The sequence below is a fragment of the Ambystoma mexicanum genome, chromosome 3p (genome assembly GCF_040938575.1).
Source record: "Ambystoma mexicanum isolate Mex_15411 chromosome 3p, UKY_AmexF1_1, whole genome shotgun sequence".
NCBI classification, from domain to species: Eukaryota; Metazoa; Chordata; class Amphibia; order Caudata; family Ambystomatidae; genus Ambystoma; species Ambystoma mexicanum.
In genome coordinates, this window is record NC_090925.1 from 965,307,777 (window position 1) to 965,327,125 (window position 19,349).

General features: G+C 50.3%; 1 protein-coding gene across 1 annotated transcript in view; it reads left to right on the forward strand.

Moving 5' to 3' along the window:
- Positions 1 to 16,292, forward strand: part of DYNLRB1 (dynein light chain roadblock-type 1) — a 107,344-nt gene extending 91,052 nt beyond the window's left edge. The window contains exon 4 of the mRNA XM_069652268.1: positions 16,121 to 16,292. Coding sequence (XP_069508369.1) covers positions 16,121 to 16,164 — 44 coding nt within the window. The 3' untranslated portion in view covers positions 16,165 to 16,292. The remainder of the gene's footprint in view (positions 1 to 16,120) is intronic.
- Positions 16,293 to 19,349: the final 3,057 nt, after the last annotated feature.

Genomic DNA, 19,349 nt, shown 5'->3' on the forward strand with positions numbered 1-19,349 from the left:
CGGAGGAAGCCGAAACAAACTAGACCTCTTGAGAACAGGGGCGCAGCGCATGTAAGTAAGTGTGAGCAAGTGCGAAAGCAGAACAGCGCCCAGACTACACTAATCGCACGTGCACTTTCCGGAAAAGACACAAACACATAATAGATTATAATGGACTGCAGACCCCGTCATCGCGATATGCTAACAAAGCCTGTGGTGGCGCAGGATACAAGAGCTGAGTCCCGGGCAGCCCCAGAAGCAGCAGAGCGGAGTGCACAGGGAGCTCCACAAGATATGAAGGACCGGCTTAGGCCTGAGCGCCACTTGTAAAGGACAGGCGCAATACTAGTAGGCAACAGATGCAAGGCCCAACAGGGAGCGAGGCTCCACGAGAAATAGCCTGGCGAGAGCAGTGCCGCGGCAGGCGGAGCTCATTTGATGCGCAGAGCCCCTACCGAGCCACAAGATAACGGGAGTGAAGATTGTGCTGGGAGTGTGGGAACAGTGCAACAGAAATGCAAACCAGGGGTTGCGAACGGATCGGAGGCTTGCAGTGAGACGGACTGACCCCGAGCTTGAAGTATGCACAGTCTGGTGGAGTCGCCAGGGGCCAACCCAGACTTAAAGACAACGGCAAGTTCACCTGCCACAGGAAGGACAGCTGAACATGAGTGGCAAAGCAAGCAGCAGGAGCGGGCCCGCACGCCTGTGGGACAACACAAAGGGCCCAAGCACCCTGCAAGACAATCGAGCACAACGGTGGCCCACCTCAACCGGGGGTGAAAGCCATCGCTGTTGAGGCGCACCCCAACTGCCGAAATAACCAGAGCCTGGTCGTAGGTAATGGGTGGGGGAGAGCATAGCTGGAGCCCTAAGAAAATACAGAGGCACATCTAATAACGACAGGGACACAAGATCAGTCAGGGCTGACGGCAGGCAAGCAACAACCGGTCTACACATGCCTTCTAAGGCATCCAAGCACAAGAACAAGCAACCAACACTAGACGCATTTGCAAAAACAGCGCCCACAAGAGAAACTGCCCAATGCAGCTCAACAAGAAGCACCTTTGTTGAAAATGTGCTGCTGCAGGCGATCGGCCCAGGTGCTCACCCAAGGATTTACAGTGGAGCGGGCGCACATGTCTCTGGCCCAAAAACCACAGCTGGAGCCCTACTGCGGCCCATTATAGCCTGCATACTGAACTATAAGGACAGGCAGAGAATCTTGGAATACTTTAGAAAAGGTGGCATGATACAAAGGGCATCGGCGCAAATTACAGCATACCCTGAATACACCGTACAGGTGCAGAAAGAGAGAATGCAATTTGCCTCAGTAAAGAGAAGACTGAGACTCTGACTTCAGATGCATGCTGTTATATCCAGAGAGACTCAAGGTCATACGTAATGGCCGATCTGTGTTTTTCGACATGTCCGAAGAGGCGCACAAATGGATGGATTCTGAGAACCTGCCATCAGTGACGGGGAGACAGGCGAAAGACAAAGCAGAGCAATCAAGAGCACATCACAGGAGGCTGACAAGACGAGACTGAGCTGCACCAAAGGAGATAATGGAAATAACTGAGCTTTTTTTCTAGTCTCATTGCTGGATTCAATCGCTGCTATACTTGGCTACAGATCCGAAGGGACAGCAGGAAAGACAACAACGTGGGCTATGGAAGAGGAACACACGTTGCGGGAGGCATCCCTCACCCATCAAGGTTTATTTCCTAGGATACTAGTAGTTCTGGATCCGTCCGCTGCACACCCGAGGCCAATGGATGGAATTAGTTGGGTCTGGAGTGAGAAGTGGGAACGCCTGAGCACGAGTTACCGAGCTAGGCAATCGTTGGGAGAGAGGTGGGGAGTTGGAAGAGTAGTTGGGAAACAGCCTACACACCCACACGACGCACATGGGAAGTGTAGATGAAGACCACAAAGGGGCAAGGGAGATAGAAAACGTGGCCTGGGAACTTAAAATAGCCACCATGTCAGGGGGCTTAGCAGTTACATCCAAAGGAACAGGATTATGACGTATTTGCGCCAGCAAAAAGTAGATAATAGCGCTCCTACAGGAAACGCACCTTACCCGGGAGAAACAAGCTGCCCTTATTAATTGGAGTGGGACCACATTGGGCTCGGCGTACGCCAGAGGAGTATTGATATGGATTGCACCGATGGTACCTTTCCGGGTGCTGAAAATGGTAGCCGACAAGGAAGGCAGGATGATTATAGTGCAAGGTCAGCTAGAAAAAAGGGAAGTATGTATAGTTAACACAAATGCCCCTAACCACCATGCCGCAACCTTCTTCCGATCGCTATATACCCAAATTGGACCCTCTAGAAACTGCACACTATTATGGGGGGGTTACTTCAACTGCACACTAGATCCCTGCCTTGACGGGTCGGATGGGAAATGCACACATCCATCCCTCCAGCCAAAGCCTTGCATACCCTGTTACAAGCCTTTTAATCTCAGATATCTGGAGAACCCTACACCCACAGGCACAAGGGTACTCGCACTACACAGCCCCGCTATATCTATACACTAGGTTAGACTATGTCTTTACAGGAGCAGAAACACTAGGCAAATGTACAACTGCAGATTATAAAGCGCGGGTACTGTCCGACCATGCGCTGCTACTAGTCCTATGGTGAGCCTTCCCTCCCAGAGCATGCATCCTGACGTGAAAGCTCGGAGGAGAAGCTCTGAAAGATGCAATGCTCCGGCTCCGTGAACACCTGAGGGCTGTCATTAGACTATTTTGAATATAACACTGGCAGTGTAGCATCAGCCCGGACCTTGTGGGAGGCTTTCAAGGCAGTCATCAGAGGGGTCGCTATAGCCAAGGCAGGCGCCATTCAGGCCACGATAGAAGGGGAGTTATCTAGAGCAGATGCTTTGTTAGAAGAAATGGACCAAACAGGCATGACCGCAGACAATGCCCGTGAAATAACTCATCTGCGGCAGGATTGTCTGAAACATGGGGACATGTTGGGTGCCATGAATTATGCAATATATGTTGAAAAACAACATGCAGAAGCAGACAAGCCGGATGCTTGGTAGCCTGGCTGTGTAAAAGCGAAACAAAGCGAGATATGATGAAGTCCATTGAAAGAGAAGATGGAACAGTGTGCAGGACACAGGAAGGAATAAACAAATGTTTTCTCGAATATTGTAAAGAGCTGTATAAGGATAGATCCGAAAACGCAGCCCTCCGAGATAGAGGAGGCTCTGGCACAAATTAACCTCCCAGGCCTGGATGTGGAGACCACTGCACACACCTGAAACGGGGGAAGCATCTGAATAAACTGAAAGACTTAGTATATGTGCTAGCGAAACATAGGATAGCGATGGGTTGAAAGGCACACAAATTCCCGGATACAGTTGTGGTGGAAAGACCTCCAGAAATGGTTGCATCTTGAGACTGCAGTTTGGCAGGAGGTGGCCCGATTGGGGAGAAGCGAAGGCAACACTGACATAGAAGCCTGGAGACTATTATTGCAAGACCTGTTTGCCTCTTAACAGAAGGGTCCTGAAAAGGCGAAAGAAGCTCAGCCATCAGCGGCAGAGCACGAAAACCAGGTGTAAACATCAGAAAGGGACATCACAACAAACCTAGTAGTGTGAAATGTGTGGGATAGGCTGTAGGGGTCAGGGGGGGAACGACACGGAAGAAAACACTGGTCAGAGTTTGTGTGTACTCTAAAGTAAAATAAAGTTTTAAAATAAATTAAATAAAATCTGAAACCCAACAGAGCTGTGAATGAGAATACACAAATTTCTCCAGCATGGATTCACATGCTCATGAATATTCCCCGTCGTCAGGCTGGGAATCCTCGGTAAAGAAAAAACCAGTATCAGTTTCGTTTCTGATCTGTCTTTCGTAGTAACAACCAATCACTGGTCTCTGCGTCATACTGACCACAGCCAATGACTGCCCTCTACCTAAGCACCGCCTCTGGCAGCCATCTTCAGATTTTTACCGCACGTTCATGTGTTGGGATCCTCGTGCTATTGCTCTCGAGCGTTAGTGCTATTTTTCGCGCTTTTTCACAAAAAACTTCGATTCTTTCGGTCAAAAGAGCCTCAAGCTCCACCGATCCTACATCCGATCAACGGGGACCCGTGTCGGATTCGTCTGTGCCCCTCAAGGGTGAAGATTTCGTCGAGCTACACTTCGGAGGACTCCAGAAGCTTCTCAGGCCCGGTCTCGGAGATGGCCCAGGAGAAGGGAAGCTCGACGCCCGGAAAGCTGTTCAGGGTCTGCCCTGGATGCCAGCTGCAGAACGTCTTTAAGGAGGACGAACACTCTTTCTGCCTTTACTGCCTTCATGAGGACAAGACGCACGTGGAGAAGGACTGTGCGTTTTGCGGCAACATGTCGGAACGGACCATGAAGGACCGCCATCAACGTCTCGCCAACTGGCTGGAGGGTAAGAGCCCGTCTGGCGAGAAGAAGAAGAAATCCGAGCGGTCTTCTAAGACCTTTGAGGGCGCCCCGGCGACGGGGGCCCAACATAAGGCTAAGCACCGCGAGTCCGCTGGCACCGGGAGCGCCGAACGGTCGGGCTCTACGGGTGCCAGGCAGGGCGCACCCTCCCCGGCACCATCAACCACGAGCCAACGCTCTGGGTCGGGTAAGAGGAAGGCCGAGCACCCGGCGAAGCTCCTGGAGAGGCCCCGGTCGAGCTCTAAGGCAGAGGAGGAGCGTGGCAGTGCCCCCTCCCTCAAGGATAAGGCGGTGAGCGCACCTAAGGTGGTGAAGGCCTTGATCCATCCGACCAAGCCCTCTATCGAAACGGTCGCGGCGGCCCTGGCTCAGCCTGTGGAGGCTGCACCAGTGGTGGCGACCTCGGGGCCCAGAATCTCCCTGCCTCCTCGGAGGGAGTCTTCTTTTGTGCCCATCGATAGGACCCCCGTGAAACCCTCCGTGGGGAAGAAGGGGGGGCAGGGCGTCGTCGTAGATTCGGCCTCAACCTCAGAAGAGGAGCTGATCGAGGTCTTAAGCCACGGCCTAGGCGTGGAAGAAGGCCAGCCCGTCGGAATGGACCCCGACGCAGGTGACGACGACGACATCGTCGAGGATACCGACGGGGCCCCTGCTCGCCCGTCGGACTCCCCTCTGCCAGCGCCGCAAGACAACTCGGCGGCCATTTTGTTGGCCATACAGTCCTTATGCTCCGAGATAAGGACGAGGCTACCGTTACCGACGGAGGAACCTCTCCCGTCGGGGGATCCAGAACCGGGACCTTCTGGTGTTCCCCCTACCAAGAAAAGAAGGATCCATCCACCACCTCCTTTTCAACCGTCGCGCCCCATCCAGCCCTCCTCCCCGTCCACCCGAGGGGATGATACGGGGACTGACACGGCAGCGACGGGTACGGACGACGAGGCATACGACGAGGATTTTCCGTCGTCGCCTCCCGCCAGGGCTTCTCCGCCCGACGAGATCGGATCTTTCCACTCCATGATCTCCAGGGCTTCCGAGCTTTTCCAACTCTGCCCTGAGGAGAAGAAAAAGGAAGGCTTCCTTTATCAGCAGCGCGAGGCCAAGAGGAAGACGGTCCTCGCAGTGCCTCTGTTGGACGACATTTGGGATGAGGGCCTTTCCCTCCTCAAGAACCCTTCCACGACGCCAGCTAGAAGAGACCGGTACGAGAAAAAGTACCGGGTCCCGGACACGGCCCCCCTGTGCCTCCGGGCGCAGCCTACCCCGGATTCCGTCGTCTCCGCGGCAGCCAGGAAGAAAGCGGGGGGGGGGTGCGGCCTCCACATCGACTTCCCCGCCGGACGGCGAGGGAAGGAAATTGGATGCTTTGGGACGTAGAGTCATCTCGTCGGCAGCGACGACGATTAAAGCGGCCAACGCCTTGGCTATCGTGGCTCGCTACGACAGGGAGCTCTGGTACAAGATAGCTCCCCTGCTGGATTTTCTGCCGGACGACAAGAGGGCGGAGGCCCTGGAGATCCTGCAGGAAGGTGAGGTGGCCTCGGACCACGCCATCACCGTGGCGACGGACATCGCCGACACTGGGTTCCGCCAGCTGGGCAACGGCGTTTGCCTTCGACGTCGTGGATGGCTCAAAGCTACGGACTTCCGGCAGGACGTCCAGACCAGAGTCCTGGACATGCCCTTCGACGGGAACAATCTGTTTGGGAAGACAGTGGACGATTCCCTTCAGGCCATCAAGGCGGATACTGAGACGGCCCGGGCCCTTGGAGTTCTGCAGCAACGACGGACGCCCTTTCGGAGCAGCGGAGGCAAGGGCGCCTCCAAAGGTTCCGGCGGCGGTTTCGCTTCCTACCGTCAAGCGGCCCGCTCGACGTCGCAAGAGGCCTACAGAGGACGAGGCAAGTCTAGCGGACCCCGCCGTCGTCGCCAAGGAGGTCAAGGCGGCAAGGCCGCGTCCAAGCAGGATTGAACCGGCCGTGGGGTCGGGCCCCCACCGAAGCACCCCGGTGGGAGGCCGGCTGGCGGGCTTCGTCAGCGTGTGGGAGTCCATCTCCACCGACCGTTGGGTGCTGGACGCCCTGGCCCGGGGCCACGCGCTCGAGTTTCAAAGAAGGTGCCCGCGCGTCCCCCCCGTGGCCAGGAAAGAACTTCACGCCCCTCAACTTCTCCTGGAGGTAAAGGCGATGCTCAGGAAGGCCGCCATCGAACTCGTCCCAAAGGGGCTTCGGGGCTCCGGAGTCTACTCGAGATACTTCCTCGTGAAGAAGAAGACGGGAGGATGGCGCCCCATCCTAGACCTGCGACGTCTGAACAAGTTCATCAAGGCGCAGAAGTTCCGGATGGTCACCCTCCAGCACGTCCTGGGTCAGCTGGAGGAAGGAGACTTCCTATCGTCGTTGGATTTGGAGGATGCCTACTTCCACATTCCCATCCTAAAGGGGCACCGGAAATTCCTCAGGTTCGTGGTCCAAGGGCGTCATTACCAGTTCAAAGCCCTTCCCTTCGGACTACGGTCGGCACCCAGGGTATTCACCAAGTGCCTCGCACCGGTGGCGGCGCAGCTGCGCCGCGAGGGGATTCACGTCTACCCCTACCTGGACGACTGGCTCATCCGCGCCAAGACGAGGGAGCTCGCCGTGGTCCACACGGCAAGGACCGTCCAACTCCTCACGGACCTGGGATTCTCCGTGAACTACGCCAAATCCCACCTGGTGCCCGCGCAAGTCGCACTGTTTCTGGGAGCGAGGCTCGACACAGTGTCCCTTCTGGCCTCCCCGTCGGAGGAGAGGACCAGGACCATCTTGGGCAAGGTGCAACGGATGTTGGTGGCCGACGCGGCCAAAGTGAGGTCCATCAAGTCCCTCCTCGGGATGATGTCTTCCTGCATCTACCTCATTCCCATGTGCAGGCTCCGGATGCGCCCGTTGCAAGAATTCCTGGATGCGCGCTGGATCCAGACGACGGGCAGCTTCGAGGAAAGGATCAAGCTCGACGAGAGCTTCCGACGAGCGATACGGTGGTGGGGCACCCGCGCGCATCTGACGGCGGGCATGGACTTCCAGGCCCCAGCCCACCAGGAGACTGTGACCACGGATGCCTCCCTGGAAGGGTGGGGAGCGCACACCGAAAATCTGCACGCAAGGGGACTCTGGCTCCCGACGGAGAAGTCCCTGCATATCAACGTCCTGGAGCTCCGTGCAGTGTTTTGGGCCCTCAGGTCCTTCCTTCCGTCCCTCAAGGGCAAGGTGGTGAGGATCTTCACCGACACCACCACCATGTTTTACATCAGGAAACAGGGCGGAACCAGGTCCCCAGCGCTGTCCAAGGAGGCGCAGGACCTGTGGCATTGGGCCGTCGCCCAAGGGATTTTTCTGGTGCCGTTTCATCTGGCAGGGATAAAAAACACCATCGCCGACTCACTCAGCAGGGAGCTGCGCTCGTGCCACGAGTGGGAACTACGGCAGGATCTGGTGGATCGCCTCTTCCGACGGTGGGGCACACCCCAGATCGACCTGTTCGCGACGGCGACGAACACCAAGTGCCGGAGGTTCGCCAGCAGGTTTCCCCAGACGAGGAGCATGGGCGATGCTTTCTCGTTCCCCTGGGAGGGCCTGTTCCTCTACGCGTTCCCTCCTTTGCCTCTGCTAATCCGGCTCATCAACCAGCTCAAGAGGTCACGGTGCAGGATGATCCTCGTCGCACCTGCGTGGCCGAGGCAGATATGGTTCCCGGACTTGCTGGACTTGTCAGCGTCCCCGCCGATCAAGCTGCCGGCGGACGCGGATCTACTCTCCAGGGAAGGAGGCGCCATCCTCCACCACGACCCGAAGTCGCTGAACTTGCAGGCCTGGCTCCTGCAGCGCTAGAGTTTGGAGGATACGACATACCGGCCGATTGCAGAGAGGTTCTTGCAAAGGCCAGGGCGTCCTCGACTCTTAAATGCTACGGACACAAATGGAAGAGGTTCTCTGTCTGGTGCCGCGCACAGAAGATTAACCCTCTACGGATTACGGCTCCCCAAGTACTGCCGTACCTGCTGACGCTGGCCAAAGCTGGTCTGGCACACGCGTCCATCAAGATTCATCTTGCTGCGATCTCCCGATACACCAGAACCACGGGGCGGACGTCCTTGTGGTCTCATCGTCTGGTGAAAGAGTTCATGAAGGGGACTGTTCAGATCGTTCCCGCCGGTGAAGGCTCCGGCCCCGGCGTGGGAGCTCAACGTGGTGCTGACCAAGCTCATGGGACCTCCGTTCGAGCCTCTGCACTCGGCCCCGTTGAAGTTTCTATCGTGGAAAACAGCTTTTCTTGTGGCCATCACCTCCGCACGACGAGTGGGAGAGATCCAGGCCCTTTCCTGCAAGGCCCCGTACTTGACTTTCCACGACACGAGGGTAGTGCTCAGGACGCACCCCTCCTTCATGCCCAAGGTACCGTCGGACTTCCATCTCAACGAACCCTTGGTGTTACCTGTGTTCTTCCCGTCGCCTTCGTCGCCGGCTGAGAGGACTTTGCACTCGCTGGATGTAGCTAGAGCGCTGAAGTTCTACGTGGACCGCACGAAGGGTTTTCGGAAGACGTCACAACTCTTTGTGAACTTTGGACCTGTCAATCAGGGGAAGGCTCTCTCGAAGGCTTCCATCTCCAGATGGCTCTCCGGCTGTATCATGTGCTGTCACCGGTTGGCAAACCGACCGCTGCCTGGCCGTCCGAGAGCCCATTCCACCAGAGCGATCGCAGCTACCACGGCGTTCCTATCTGGTGTGCCCCTGCTGGACATATGCAGGGCTGCTACGTGGAGGTCGACGCACACCTTCACGAAATTCTACTGCGTCGACCGGGATTCCAGGGAGGAGTCCAGGGTCGGCCAAGCAGTGCTGCGCAACCTGTTCGCCTGAGGTGAGCCTGGTGAGGAGGTAAGATGCTTAATGTTGAGTTGATGTGATGCTTGATGTTGAGCCTTTGCCACCTCCCGTGGTTGTGCATGTGTGTACTGCTATGTATTCTTTATTCATGAGCATGTGAATCCATGCCAGACCCCATGCTGGAGAAGGAACAAGTTACTTACCTGTAACTGTTGTTCTCCAGCATGGGTCTGGCATGGATTCACATGCGAACCCTCCCGCCTACCCCTCTGCGGCTCTTCACTTGGTCATACTGCCACTTCACGTGCTTCCAAATCTGAAGATGGCTGCCAGAGGCGGTGCTTAGGTAGAGGGCAGTCATTGGCTGTGGTCAGTATGACGCAGAGACCAGTGATTGGTTGTTACTACGAAAGACAGATCAGAAACGAAACTGATACTGGTTTTTTCTTTACCGAGGATTCCCAGCCTGACGACGGGGAATATTCATGAGCATGTGAATCCATGCCAGACCCATGCTGGAGAACAACAGTTACAGGTAAGTAACTTGTTCCTTCTCGCATATGAGGAGTAACATGAGATGTAACGGTGGCATCTCCAGTTTTTCCCAAATTTCAACTCCACCTCCGGTGTTAGATGCGTCTCTTGTAAGAACGCAATTCCCACCTGATGTCGCTGCATGTATAGTAGGACCTTACGACACTTACTGACCATTTAGCCCCCTTGCATTCCATGTGATACTCCGAAGTGGCCCAGTCGTTGCATGTCCATGGTAACATTCCTATTCCGGATTTATTATTCGGCTCCATCCATTCCCATGTGATACTATGCAGCTCATCACAGTTGTGTGACCCTTGACTCCTCTGAATCTGTGTTCCACCCCCCCTTAGTCCTCTCCATCCCCTCCCACACCGACAACCCGAACCGGTCAGACTTCTGAGCCCCCACGCTAACAACCCCAACAGATAATCCCCCCCCCCTCCATTAACAAACTTGAGCTTCTCCATGAGGTACAGCTTGGGGCCCAGCCATCCACTGCAACCCCACTACATTAACACTTGTGCCACGGCTACCTTCAGGACTGATATCCCTCCTTGTCGCCCGTGGCTATAGGTATGGATATGTTATATTAGGTACAGTGGCGCCCATTATTTTCCCTATGTCTGGGGTTCTGTGGCAACTGTTAGAGGAAAGCCTCGTCCGGAGTGTGAAAGAAAAAAAAAGAAAAGTGCTTGCCCCCCGTGTTCTATTCGTACCTTTGCAGGGAACATCATGGCATAGTGTATGCCTCTCTCCGCAGTCTTCTTCACGTCCATGTATGTTCTCCAGGAAAAATCCGGGATGAGTTTAATGGTGTCTCCCTTGTATGTCAAGGTTCCTTTTTCCCTAGCTTTCCAAATTTCCAGATCTGTTCCGGTAGTTCAGCATTCAGGCTATGATCGGACACCGAGGAGCCCCGGTTATCAGTTTCTCCCTACTTGATATCACGTGTGCCCTTTCCACTATGACTACCGCTGAAAATTCCTCTGCTCCCAGTGCTTCCTTCAGCATCTCTTCAACTAAAGGTTCTATAAATCTCTGCTCCACCACTTCAGGCACTCCTACTATTCTCAGATTGTTCCTCCTGGATCTAGATTCAAGATCCTCTTGTTTATCGGCCAGTTTTTTTAGAGCCTGCTTCACTTGTGCTTCACTTGTGTAACTTCCCTGGACGTGGATCAGGATTCATCTTCAACCGTGGAGACTCGTCCCTCTCCCTCTCTCCCCATGCTTATCAACGCAGACCTGCATGTGGTCCACTTTACATGTTAGGGTGTCCATCTTCCCATCAAGTGATTGTATGCTTTTCTGCAGCTGATTGAACATCTCTGTGATGTCTCGAAAACGCCACATCTCTGTGATGTCTCGAAACGCCACAGAAGTGTCTTCAGTCATGGATTGAGCGCTCGCACCCAGCGAATAGTGAATGGGCTTGTGGGTTTTGGCCTGGGAGGGAGAGTTGCATTGTAGTTTGGACTGCTGTTTCCCCCCTTTGCCCACCTTTGACATCTTGCCAGGCATCTGGGAGAACCATGTGGTCACTCTGCAGGTTCCTCTGGGCAACCGACTGATCAGTTTCCCAATGTGGTCTATGGTCATCCTTCTTGGTGGGCTCCCTACACGCCCGCATCGCTGGGCTACAGCCGTTCAACCTGCTAGCCACCATTCAACAGTGTCTAGGTGTCACTGCATGTGTTGTCCCGGTCCCCCCCCCCCCGCCTCCACCGCAAACTGTCAAGCTCTGTGTTGTTTCACTTGCCCCATTTTCTGTTGTAATAGACTGCAGTTCAGTGTTCAATCCACTGCTCATGAAGGGTTTTACCTCCTCGTTGCTAACTTGTCACAGGTCCATAGAGGGGAGGAGACTGTATGTAGACCAGCGTGTCCGTCTTGGATTCTCTTCTGTCAAAGGTGGGCCTCGCCTTCAAAGTTTCTGATGTGCCTAGGGGGCTGGCAGTCAGTGGATTGTTAATGTGCTGCTATTTAATTGCCCCTCTGTGTGGTCCAGCAGCGGTGCTCCTCTCAAGTGGCCTTCAGTAGCCAGTGCCCAAATTTAGAAGGTGAGAGGGGAGAAAGTTCAGAGCGCACTCCCTGGGGCATAGCCAGTGTTCAGTGCAGTTGTCATTTCTCGGCCCAGGCAACTTATCTTTTAGATGCCTTGCATTCTCCCAGAGAGCTGTACCCAATGCGTCCCGGTCGCCGTGGTCTCCTTCCCTGCCGAGTATGGCTTGTGAATTGGCTGTAGTGCGCAGGGCGGTCGTCGGTCTGTTCCGGGGTTTCGCTCCTCTGATTCTTCTGATGGGCGCCACCAAGCTGACTGAGGCCCGCTCTAGCACTACTCCCCCAGCCTGGGTCCACAAACATCACGCGGCCTGCAGCTTCCACTATGATCCGGCAGCAAGCCCAGCAACGCTCTGGGCAATGGTGCCCCAGGCTGTGGGGTCTTGGCTCTCCTCACTCGTCCGGCTGAGCGGCTCTCTCGGGAGCCGTGCCGCAGCTCCCACCAGTGCAGCAAACCCCTCCGCTCTTGGCCCTCACCTCTCAGCCGGACTCACAGCAGTGTGTAGGCGTCGCGCTCCCCCCAGGACCGCCTCCTTCTTACGACAGTATCGAGCCCAATGCAGAGGTCACTGTGTGTAGGAACCTCTGGTAGTGATGGCCGTATCTTTGCTCCTCGGGGCACAACGGATTTAAAATTTCACCTGATTGCGGTGGGTCACTCACATTGCTTGACATCACGTATAGAGGCTCGAGCTGGCTGGGGGACGACGGGATCAGATCCAGATCTAATGAGGTGCTTAGGAGCTCACAGGCTTGCTGCCATCTTGGCTGGGCACTCTAGCGCCCTCCTGAAATGTACTTTTTTATTGACTGGTAGTCGGTGGATCATTAGTAATGCTGGTGTGATGTGGTCTGTTCGGTCGAGTCTTGGTAGCAGTTTTGCAGACTGGTTGCAGTATCTTTATAGACTATCCAGAATGCAAAGGTAAATGATATTACTATAGGTGTCTCTTGATAGAGCCATTGATGGCAGTAAGGGTTCTGTGTGGGATGATGAGGAGGGCACTCTCTGCCTAATTGAGCAGAGGTGGAAGAAATGCATCCTGTCTAATTTTTTAGTTCCATCATTACAATGCTGTCCATTAGGAGTCCTATGTTCTTGACCCCCTGTTTTTTTAAATTAAAATACATGTTTGTATTGCTTTTTCCAAAGTAACATCATTTAGTATACATCTGTCACCACTGTTTATATCAGACGTCTGCTTTGACCCCTCACTACTAAAATAAACCAACTTAAATAGTGATCTTATTCTCTCGTTCAGTATGTCTCTTCTCCACCACCTTGGTGACATCTCTTTCCATTCACATCCCTTAACCCCGATGTCCTCCCCGTACACCAACTCCATAGAAGCAAGCAAGCTCAATAGTGCCTCCTATGCTGAATATGGCCCTCTTATACCCCTCTAGCCTACTGCGTGTGGATTCTGTTTGGTTCTACATCTCCCAGATGTCTTCCCTGAAATGCTTACCAGTCCTGCCCTAAAAGTTTAGCCGTTCCTGTAATAATGCCGTGATAGGACTCTCCATACGTGGGCATGCTAGGTATTTTCCAATGTATCGTAAGACATGCTCTTGTTGCCAGCAATAAATTCCTCATCCTGAGTGTGGTGATTTCCATTGACTCGTCCCTCTTCTTCCATTCCAAATAACACCAGCATCGGCTTTAACGGTCTGTCTGCTCCATCTGATACTTTTATCCAACCCAGGATTCCTTCCAATATGTCTGGACATCGGGGAACCCCCACCACATGTGCCGGTATGTTGCTGTGTCAACTAGGAATTCCTGTCCCTAGAAAGCTGTAAATTGGGACGCGCACAGCCGAAACTCAAGTAGCTTGAATCAACGTTTTATATTTGGGTTGTTCTTGTCTTATTGCTGGTTGGTTTGTCCATTCTATTTTCTGATCTATTCCTTCCTTTCATCACACATTGAGTGTTATTCGATTGTTGCCAAATACTTTTGTTTCACAAATGGGTTGCTTTCTAATCGAGGCTTAAATAACAAAATACGTTCAACATACATCCAAGCTATAGCCTAGAAATTATTTGTTTGAAGTCTCACTGTGTGACATTAGGAAGTACTGCGACATTTGTGTTTCAATTGTTTGTCAGATAGTCTGGCAACAGCTCATGCGGTCAGTGGTTATGCATTAATGAATTGTTGATATTAAACACTATGTACGAAGTATGGCTTTTTCTTAACTGTTTTGTGTCATTAACCTGTTTTTGTTTTCTCGCTGACTCAGGGAATTCCCATAAATTATGGCAGTTTATCAGCTCCACATCTCCCACTTCGCATGCCCCTGAATTTGCCTTTTTGAGAGGCCAAGCACATGCACTTTTTGTAGGCTGGTTTTCCTTCCATTGCTTATTCCCTTTCACCTATTGTGATTCTGAGCATTTACATTTTTACACTGCCAATTGGCTCTGCCACTTATGACAGTTTGCCTGGCCTTCCAGATTATATGCACCTGAGGTTTACAACAGGAGCCTGAAGAACGCTACCAGACCAATCGGGCCTCCACACTTGAAGGTCTCCCAAGCACATTTCTGGCCATCTCTCAACGATGTTTCCCTTAATTCTAGTACTGCTTCTAGAAACCACAATTACTAGAAAATGTTTCTTACCACAAGTCCTCTCATTTACCCCCTTTCTATATAATTATTCTGTCTGATCCATTTGCATGCACCACTACTCATACAAGTATATTCCCTCTACCTCAATTCCATTCTATATATTCACAATTTCTTAGTTTTTCGTGTGCCTGTTCTGTTGCTGCTTCTCCTAGCACCCACATTTTGCCTAATTTTCCTTTATTTTTCTTCCACTGACTGATGGCCAGGTTATCCTGTGCTGAGGCACAATACACCATTTTCTCAGGAAAGGTACTATGGTGGCGCTTGCAGTCGTATAAAAGCTGTATTAGGCTACATCGATGTTGCTCCATCTTGTCCAGGAAATGTCTTCTTTGCCTAATTGACAATACGATCAGGTGAATAAAGTTCATGCGTTCCACATTTACCCATGTGGGAGCAATCCCGCCATGCCGTAGTACACAGTATAAAATAGAGCTCTGTGTTAAAATTCAATAGAGAAACCGCTGGGGCACAGACTGTAATCAAACTAATCTGCCACCAGCCAGTGGTGCGCTGCCAGGTGTAAGTGTATTTACATTGAAACAGTGTACATGGTGGATCCTGAGTGACCTCTGGTCTCTCAATGGCACATAGTCTGGTCTGTTTTCCGAGTCCCCAGAGTAGAGCTCCAAGAAGTCCAGAAAGCCAGTATAGACAAATAGAAAAATCACAAAAGCACCTTCTCTAAACTCCAACTTTGAACTTTATCCCTAACTGACACAATGCGCAGATTGAGTATCCAATTTCACCACTGTACAAGTAGCAGTGAGGTATTGCATTTGTGGACTGTTTGTCGTACTTATGGTGTCCTGCTGTCCTGCTTTTTGATTCCATAAAGGGAAGGCCTCGAAATGTTCACTTGTCGCTAGCTATTGGCTAGTGATAATTGAGCTTTGTCAAGTACAAAATGGTGTGCAGTGTGCATGAGGGGCATTGAGGGGGTGAGCGACTTTTTATACGTAGCTTGAAACTCCATTCTTTAAAAAAAAAAAATCTTCACCCCCGATTAGTATCGCCACCTTTATTGTATTTCTTTTTTGTATTGCTCCAATTTTGACATAACTTGTCTCCCTTTTAAGTCTATCATTCATGTCACTGAAAGATAGTATAGGGTGCAGAGAAAACCTCAGGGACTGGATTGGGTGTGGACTTAATTGTTTGCAATATCTATGAATCAAGGCCTCTCTTATTGCTCCCCTGACACTGTTGACTATCGAACGGCTCGGAGTTCTGTACTTGATCCCTAAACTGGAGAATCATTGAGGACAACTTGACATGAAAAGCAACCAAATTTAGAAATATGTAGAAATGAATATTCTAGACCGTGAACTTGAATTGTTTTCCTTTAAGGTAGGGAGGTAGCAGTTGGCAGGGTGCCAGAAAATGCAAAATTGCATACACCGTTTCATAAGTGCCTGCATGGGTCCACTCACAGTTCAACAAATTAATTAGAACAATAATCCAAAACCTAAATCGATTGGTCGGACATATTAGTCCGACAATTAAGAGCTTGTTATGAACAACTGAATTGCTGGGTGAGTTGGAAGATGAAAAGTTTTACAATTGTTTTTTGCTTTTCTTTTTCAGATAAAGATTACTTCCTGATTGTCATCCAGAATCCTTGTGAATAAACTTGGACCTTTCCTGTCATCTGGGATTTCAAAACGTTTTATTTAATTTCCAAAAATCCAACACTTGCATTGCTGCCGCTTTGTTCCCTGATATACAGTTAGTGAATAAACTTGGACCTTTCCTGTCATCTGGGATTTCAAAACGTTTTATTTAATTTCCAAAAATCCAACACTTGCATTGCTGCCGCTTTGTTCCCTGATATCCAGTGTGGGAGTGGGACTTGATGCTCCTCATCTGTTTTTATTTTATATTTTTTATACCTAAAAATCTTAAAACCAATAATTTCACCTCCTAGCAAAGAAACCCTCAAATTCAAGGCAGGAGAACCATCTTTCAGAAGTGCAAATGGACAAACGAGCCAATTTTGCTTTTCCATAAAATGTATATGTAAAGTTAATTCCAAGTGATCTGCCCTCATTATTTGTGGGACAACTGTTGGTGTTCTATAGGGTTTGCTCTGACGTGGCAGTTGACATTTCAAATGTACTGTTATTGCTGTAATTGTAGGGGCTTCATCAAAGCAGATGGCTCCCCAAGAAGCAGCACTGTAGAATTTGAAGTTATTCCACTTCTTATCAGGTCTCATGACAGTGAGCGCTATTGAGGCATAGCATATGTTTGTTAAGGGTGGCGCATAGAAAGCAGCTAAACGTGAGCGCTACAAACAATAATTACACTGGGCCATGTATTCCCACATGCATTCTAGAACCATGTTTGCAGTCCAATTTTGGTCTCTTTTGGGCTGAAATGGTTGTTTCCAGTAGTCACTTTTTCAGCATAAGTTTGTCCTTGCAACTGTGTTACAGGATTGGGGATATTGTAGTCTAGGATGTTGAGAGTTTTGAGATGTAGTGCCAAGAATCAATGGGCGTGCTCTAATCATTGGAGGACGCTATCTGGCTTTGTTAAATTATGTTAAACATGTTAAAATTATAACCAGTGTTACATGATCTGTCAAATTGACTAATAAGTGTTCCCCGATTCTTGTACAACTCTCGTGAAGTTGTGTATTTTTATTTCATAAAGGTGCATGGTTTTAATACATGTGTAGAACATTAAGAAAAAATGATGTTTTTATATTGTGGTTCAGTTTTAGGCCGCAATGTACTTTAATACTGGATTTCTCAGAAATCCTTCCAAATGGAATTATCATTACCGCCACACGGAATTATCATTACCGCCACTTGGTCCTGGGGGTTTACCACGGGATTGCAAGTGGTGGTAGGTGGTGCAAGTCCCCATTTTTTTGAGTCTATAGGACTTCATGGGGATTTCAGCGGCATTATGAAATATCCTCCACCTAACCACCAATGTTGTAGTACGGTTGTGCAGTAATGGGGTGGTAACATAATTACCATTGCAATACCACAGTTATTTCCCGTAGCGCTGTACTCTTAATGAAGCCTTTCGTATTCAGTGTGCCATTGATTTGCTTCTCAAACTTGCTGGTCGTTCTAAATTTCTTACATTTGGTAGGAAGAAAACACAAATGAAATGGCCTCTTCAAGGAACCAGCGGAACTAGTTGTTTCTATGGCTGTGTTTTCTATCTGCAATTTACACTAATGTGAAAGCCTCCGTCATTGTTGCAAGAACTGTGTCTGAATAATTGCATGAAGGAAGTCCATCAGTTGACATTTTTTTCATGTATGCACATTAGTCTTGCAATGATTTGTTCAATTGTTCTTTTGTTTAAAGCTTGCGTAAGCAGCCATCCATACCACCTTGCCATTACAGTCTGAACTTCAGCACTGCAGTTCCTAGAAGTCTGTCCTCCGTGGTATATAACATTGTGTTGACTCACAATGCTGAGATGGGCTGCAGCCCTGAAAACACATAAAACATAGCTCATAGTCCCCTAAAATCTTAACTGGTGGAGTAGATTAGTGATTCTTGTGTGTTTTTGTCATTGCAGTGTTACATTTCTTTTTACATAGCCTTAACTTTCTAGCAATTGTTTAAGTTGGATGAAAAGACCAGTGAGGAAGACATGCACACATGGGCGCAATATATTTGTCCAAATATCACTTTTTCACTAGGAAATTGGCGCTTCTGATTCAATTGGATCAAATATTAGTTTGCTTTTCAGTAAGTGGGTGACACTTGGGGGAGAGGAGGGATAAAGTGATGGAGCCAATCCATGGAGGCTTCTTGCTCTTCCCAAAGTAGACTGTCTACTAGCTCAAGTTATGGCTTTATTCATGACTTCAGCTACTGACATGCCAACAAGATTCAAAATTAAGATTCGATTAGCATAAGCTAAAACCAGCTCCTGGGTGTCAGGCATCACCCAGTAGGTGGAGCTACAGCTGGGGAACCAGCAGAGAACCTGTCTCACTACGTTTCTACCTTCCAAATGAGAGGCACACTTTCACTTATTGCCCAATATGTATGATCAATTATGTTCAAATGTGTATTAGATATGTCCTCCTTCATTAACATTCTCAAATGCTCACAATGCATGTTTGTAAGGCACCAGTTCTGGGGAGCCTGGATTTGCTCCTGATAGCTGTTGGTTTGAAGTTATCCAGGCTCGCTTAGGCTAGAAACTGGAGCTTAATAGAGAAATGTTTGCACTATGTGTTATGCAATTTCAAATGATGATGCACTGCTACAGTGGGGTCCAGATGAAGCAAGATAAGATCTGTGGGAAGCTAACTTAGCATTGATGACTGGTCCAGACTTTCAGGACTGAAACGAGATATAGAGACCAGAGTAGAGGTACCGCAACGCCAGAGTCTATACTATTACTATTTCAATCCCACGTCGACCACAACAAATTTGAAAGCTGTAGCTAAGAAAATGGTGGTAATTGATGCATTAATCTGGAGGTCATTCTGGATACCGATGGCCCCAATCGTCCCAAGGTGCACACAAATAGAACTGAGGGTCATCTGTCTAGCTTTACATTATATTCTTCGAACTACATTAGGCAAAAATACCCTGATCCTAAAGGACACCACCAGTATTTTACTGCATGAGTAAAAGAAAGTTGGGGAAATGCATTTATCTAATTAAGCTTACATGTTGTGAGAAGTGCTCTTAAGAACCAGTTCTCACTACTAGTCAAACATCTCCTAAGCGTGCAGAATTTCGATGCTGTTGTCCTGCTCAGGCAATCTGCAGAACAACACAAGTGGCAGGAGACGATGTACGTATTTGAACTATCCAGTTTGCTTACTGTT